This window comes from Toxorhynchites rutilus, chromosome 2 (assembly GCF_029784135.1).
Source record: "Toxorhynchites rutilus septentrionalis strain SRP chromosome 2, ASM2978413v1, whole genome shotgun sequence".
NCBI lineage: Eukaryota > Metazoa > Arthropoda > Insecta > Diptera > Culicidae > Toxorhynchites > Toxorhynchites rutilus.
This window is the reverse complement of record NC_073745.1, coordinates 123,390,303-123,397,077: the sequence shown is the minus strand read 5'-3', so window position 1 is coordinate 123,397,077 and position 6,775 is coordinate 123,390,303. Positions and strand designations below refer to the sequence as shown.

General features: G+C 37.2%; 1 protein-coding gene across 1 annotated transcript; it reads left to right on the top strand.

The window, feature by feature from the left end:
• Positions 1-4,129: 4,129 nt before the first annotated feature.
• Positions 4,130-6,490, top strand: LOC129767959 (DNA mismatch repair protein Mlh1). Its single transcript, XM_055769279.1, has 2 exons — positions 4,130-5,501; positions 5,578-6,490. The coding sequence occupies exons 1-2, from the start codon at positions 4,180-4,182 to the stop codon at positions 6,302-6,304; spliced, it is 2,049 nt and encodes a 682-aa protein (XP_055625254.1). The 5' UTR covers positions 4,130-4,179; the 3' UTR covers positions 6,305-6,490.
• Positions 6,491-6,775: the final 285 nt, after the last annotated feature.

The window sequence follows — 6,775 nt, the reverse complement described above, 5'->3', positions numbered from 1 at the left end:
TTCCTTTTTTGATTCAACCATTGTCAACATTTATACAGTTTTCACTACTGAAAGAGGTAAGAAAATAACATGTTATATGTATATAAAATTGTACAGAATTAAATTTCTTCCAAACTCATCGCAATCAAATAATATTTTATGATTATAACATTGTAATTTATGGAAAGAACCACAAATCTTCCATAAGCTCACATTGCAAAATTTAAAACCATCATCGCTTTCACCGCAGCGCCGCCTAGGTGTAGATTTGTACATAGACCAAGCTGAATTTGCCGCATCCGCTGTTCCTAGTAGCATGTGTCTACCAATCATAATCGAAGAAATGCTGCATTATGCAGAGAAGAGAATGACATCCCAGCCATCGTGTCCAAAACTGTATTGACGAATTAACGTCAGAATTGCAACCAGATGGCGCAGCGAGTAAAAGGATGATTTTTTGTTTTTTTTTGGTATGGAATTGGTTTGATTTGTTTTGCAAAATTTGAAATTTTCTGCAAATTTCCCTGATTCAAGTATTCTTTCTATGCTGAAATGGTTAGAGAATCATCATTTCACATTGTTTCATTTATAAAATATGACGAATGATTCGATACAAATATTATAATTTACATTTTTTCACTAGGTGAATGATGGGTGGCATTTGCTGCGCTTTAAATATTGCAGATCCTTCTAGTATCGGTCAAAAGGAAGTCTCTGCATAATCAATGGTGTGTGACTATTACGAAGGAATCACCCAACACGCTCTGCGAAGCCGAATCACTCTTTCGTTGTGGGGAGATGCTAGTTGCTGTATGACTGGATTTGGATAACGTGCGTGTGTGTGTGTACATCAAGTATATGCATAATAGGTGGGATATTACTGTGAGGCATAACAGGCGATATCGACCATTATAGCTTATGGTGCCACACAAATGGTATCCACCAACTTGATATGATATCGATTGCATCGTCATTACTCACAGTTTGAGCCTGTGAGAAATGTCCGGAAATTAGTACTCATAACTTATATTCACTATCAAACATAAACATTTCGAAGATTATCTATGACTATGGTCCAATCGCGTGTTGAGACCATTGTAAATAGACAAAAATATAATTTTCTTACCATTTACTGATGACATTTAATGGCTAAAACGATTTGAAATCGAAATTAATGAAAATAATCACGACCGAATCGCGCTGTTCAGTGCGTAGAATAAATAAACACCCTCACTTTTGTGGTTCTGAGCTCTAATGTAGATGTCGCATAAGCTGATTCAGCTTTGCGTAAATTAGTCAATTGACGAATTCACGTTGTATTTACAACCAGATGGCGCAGCGAGTAAAATGATGATGTTTTGTTTCTTTGGTATGAAATTCGTTCAAAAAACCAAGCCAAAAATCATATTCTCAGTAAGCCACAATCAAAAGTATACATCTTCACGCACCAAAATGGCTTCTATTCGGGCAGGATGTATTAACCATGTTGCTTCTAGGTACCCAGCAAACATTAAATAGCATAACAAGCGTATATATAACATCATATGTCCTAAAATTTGGTTGGCATATAATGCGCCTAACTGGCATATGCATGCAAAATTGGAGGCCATATACATACATGGCAAATGCTTACCGAATTTGAATGAATGTGAATAATGAATATGCAACTTTGACCGGCTATAATAGCGATTATGTTGGAATTGAATTGCGATCTAATATGAATATATTCATGAATTGTCAAAGCACCACATAAGCCTTTTGCGATACTCATATACGATTTATTACAGACATAGAAAAAAAAAACAAATGACGCAAAATATTTTCGTGACATGTTTATTATAACCTCTCGAATCGCCATTTTTATATATGAGTATTTATGTTCGTATAAATAGTAATTGATTGATTGACTTATGTTGCGGCTATCTGAAATTCAATTCAACAGCGGTTAAAACTTTCGAGTGCATCAGCATTTCATTGACATTTCAATATGATGTAATATGTTCTTTATTAGGATCTAATATAATTACTGTTTCATGATTTTCTTCAGCATGCAACACGATTTACTACAGTACTGAATCGATTTACATTATACGCTTATACGACACATAAAGTGCATCAGCGTAATTTACGCATATGATGCGGATTAAATATATTTTACGACAATATACATCATAAAATTGATGTTTATTATACCGAATTGCGACTTAATTTGATAATGATATATAAAATCGAGTTTTTACATTTTATGCGATTTCAAATATACGCGATACATACTTTGATTGATATTATATGCGATTCTGATTTATTCGGATTTCTTGTAAGACTTGGCACGAGCAAAATTATATGATTTAACCCAGCAAACATTAAATCGTATAACTTTGCACATGATAAGTCACATATAATTTCGTATCAAATCACAATCGTATAAAATATCAATCAAAATATCGATCATATATATCTAAAATCGCATAAAAAGCAAAAACACGATTTTCCATGTCATCGATGGATTGAGTGGTAACGTTGCCGTATCAAATCGCATATCAGTCCAAAAAGCATCGCATATCGTTATATACGGCTTTATATGCGTACAAAATATGGCATATACGTATATCGCCTCCACTTTTGTGTGTATATGCTAGTTATCTGCATCATATATCATACAAATGTGTCTTGGTTGTATGTATATCGCCTCCAATTATAGCTATTCATACGACTTAATGTTTGCTGGGAATGTTTGCTGGGTAGGGTTTTGCGAAGAATAATTTGAGAAAGGATGCCCTTTACAGACGTACCTAAACCAGATCACATAGACGCACTACTGATGGGATGCGACTAATTAGCGTGGTCTTCCATATCACGACACCGATACACCGATTCAGTAGCCGCGTTCTATTTTACTATGCAATATGTCTAAACTTAGTGCCTCGGCTTCTCTTGTGGGACCCGACAATGTTATAAAAATATATAGAATGAATGTATATAATATTGCATATAGCGATATTACCATGCTCTCCACATCGATATACGACTCACTTCATCAAATATACAGAAAATAATATTTTTACATTTTATACGATCTAATACCAGGGACAGACATACAGCTGTACTTGCGTTGTACGTGTACAGCGTTGTACAGGTACCATCGTACCATGACAGACATACTTTGGTTGTACATTGTGCCGTATGTCAAACTGACAATCAGATATTTTTCCAATTTCCACCACATATTTCAATGAAAAAGGTTTTTATTTAGTGTCTAAACTATCAAACACAACAAAAAAGTTTCTAATCTGAATTATTAACTTAAAAGAAAGTCAATGAAAAGAACGTTTATCAAGTGATTTGATTCTGCTTGTTCATGCTACCCATCACTAACCGTCTATGGCGCTGCGCACAGTACAACTGTAGCCATGTACAGCGGTAAAATAGGTCGGTACAGGTACAGCGATTGTACCGAGTTGCTTGCATGGTTCTAGCGCTGTACATGGTGACAGACATACAATTTTCGAAGTACAACGCTAGTACAGCTGTATGTCTGTCATAAGTTATATGATTGTGATTTGATGCGAATGTATATGCGACACTAGCATGTGCAATACTTATACGATTTAATGTTTGCTGGGCATCGAATGCTGTTCGATGTCTATGGGGATTATGCTCAATTAATTTCAATCTGTGAATGCTGGTTTGGACAGTGCACGAGAGGAGATTTCGACATAAGTGACAAAGAGCGTGAAGGAAGGCCGGCAACGCTCGACGACAATGAATTGATCCGTGTCGGTCTCATGAGGAACTTGACAAATATTTGGGATTCTATATCAGATTAGAAGACACGAAGCCAGTTTTCAAATGTTAAACTTTAAATGACATTTTTTACATCATGTTATTTAATTGTTTGAAACACGTTTTTCTGACTTTTATTTAACCATTTGTCTATACATTTCTAATATTGTCACTGAGATATTTCATGTTTGAATAATATAAAGTAAGTCATCAATCGAAGTAGATTAGTTCTATTGGAAAATTATGCGAAATACCATGAATTACATCTCATCAGAGCAATTACTGTACTAATAATTATTCGATGCACTGTATACCACGACCAAAAACTCAATAAGCTAACACCGCCATATTGATTGCGCCATGTTATCTCATTCGAAAAGTTGTTTACCGGGAAACCGGAACTATGACTTTTAATTAATGATATTGTTAAACGATAATTGTAAACATAGTTTTGACTCTCAGGTTTTAACCAACGGTCCATACACTATGGAACCAGGTAAAATTCGTAAGCTGGATGAAGTCGTCGTCAATAGAATCGCAGCAGGTGAAATTATCCAAAGACCGGCGAATGCTCTCAAGGAGATGCTGGAGAATAGCTTAGATGCTAAGGCGACCAGCATACAAGTAGTGGTGAAATCTGGCGGCTTAAAATTACTCCAAATTCAAGACAACGGTACCGGTATTCGTCGTGATGATTTGGAGATAGTTTGCGAACGTTTTACAACATCCAAGCTGCAAAGCTTCGAAGACTTATCCTCGATTGATACGTACGGATTTCGAGGGGAAGCTCTCGCAAGTATAAGTCATGTGGCTCAACTCGCTATAACGACAAAAACCCGAGGGGAAAAATGCGCGTACAAGGCGGCTTACGAGGACGGCAGGTTGAAAGGAGCTGTCAAGCCTTGCGCGGGAAATCAAGGAACACAAATAACAGTAGAGGATTTGTTTTACAATGTTCCGATGCGTAAACAAGCATTGAAGGCACCAAATGAGGAATATCAGAAAATTCTTGATGTTGTCTGTAAATATGCAATACATAATCCGCAGACTGGGTTCATTCTCAAAAAATTCGGGGAAAATGCATCGATACGCACCCAGCCAAAGTCTACCATCGAGAGTAATATATCCCTTGTGTATGGACCCTCGATCGCAAAGTCACTGCTGAAAATTGCTGTCCACGACGAAGTTTTACAGCTTGAGGTCGATGGTTTTGTCACGAATGTTAATTTCTCAACAAAGAAAGGAGCCTTTTTACTGTTCATTAATCACCGTGCGGTACAGTCCAGCAATTTGAAGAAGGCAATAGATCAGATTTACTCGCCCTACCTCCCGAAGGGAATGTCGCCCTTTGTTTATCTATCCATTAATTTAAATCCCAACAATGTAGATGTTAACGTTCATCCAACGAAACATGAAGTTCACTTTTTACATGAAGAGGAAATCGTGGAAAAAATCAGGGATTCTGTGGAGCACGCTCTGCTTGGCGGGAATGAATCCAGGACATTTTATACTCAGGCTCTACTGCCAGGAGCTTCCGAACCGGTCGATTCGGCCAAGCTGAATGAAACTGTTGGAGATAAAACTTTAGTTTACAAATTTGTACGCACCGATCATAACGATCAGAAACTCGAGAAGTTCTTCGGCCTCAACATTTCTCGGAATGCTAGTATTACGGAATCTCTCAATGAGAGTGGTATTGAGAAACATTCTGTACGTTCGAAAAAGCAAGAACTCAAACAGTAAGTAAGCTATTGAACGTAATCCCTAAAGTGGAGGAATCATATTCGAAATCATTCATACATTTTTCCTTTGCAGAGACACAAAACTTACAAGCGTCCTGAAATTACGCAAAGCAGTTGAAGATGACTGTGATTGTGACCTGCGGAACATCTTTAGCGAGCTTACTTTTGTAGGTGTTGTAGATCGCACGAATTCGTTGATTCAGTACGACACGAAAATGTTCCTGATTTCAACCAAAATGCTGGCCGAAGAACTCTGCTATCAGATGTTGCTGTACGAATTTGGAAATCTCACTAGAATGTCTTTCACATCCCCCTTACCACTCATGGAATTGGCTTTGCTTGGGTTACAGGATCCGGAGAGCGGCTGGACCGAAGAGGATGGCCCAATGCATGAATTAGCAGATCGCGTAGTGGAAATTTTGAGCAGCAAGGCCCCGATGATGAAGGAATATTTCAGCATTTGTATTAGCGAAGATGGGATGCTCGAATCGATTCCGGTTATAATCAATGACTACATTCCTTCCATGGCATACCTACCTTTGTACATGTTACGGCTAGCGACAGAAGTGGAATGGGACGAGGAACAGGAATGCTTTCGAACGTTTTGTCGTGAAACGGCTATGTTCTACGCGAAGATTGCTTTAGGAAAAAGCGAGCAAGAGTATAAATGGGAGATAGAGCATGCGATTTGCCCCGCATTGAAACAAAAACTTTTACCACCTAAATTGTTCGCTCGAAATGGTTCAGTATTACAAATGGCGAATCTACCGGATCTCTATCGTGTTTTCGAACGTTGTTGAGCGTGTTATGTATGAAGTTAGTTGTTAATTAAATATAGCATATCTGGATATAATTGAAAAATTGCACATGCTAATTATATATGTCTGCTATTTTCCGTTATCGTTGATTCATTCTGTGTTTTACGACCGCTTTAAGGGGGCTCATTAGGGTGTCAATGAAGATGGTCATCTCGAATTTCAAAAAAGTTACCCCATAAAAATGTTTACCACCTCGAAAAAATACCCTATGCAAAATATTAGCTCAATCGGACTTAAGAGAGAGTGGCGCAAAACGATCAAATTTTGAGTTTTTTTGAAGATCGAAAAATCACCCAGTAAAGTAAGGTTTTTTGAAATTTTTTTAGATAACTATAAATCTCGACGTGCAATTTTTGAAACAATAGGCATCAAAAAGTTCTTTTAAAACCCCCGATTTCCGGTGATGTTTCGATTTTCAAAAAAAAAAAAAAATTATAGGAGGTTGTGTCCAAG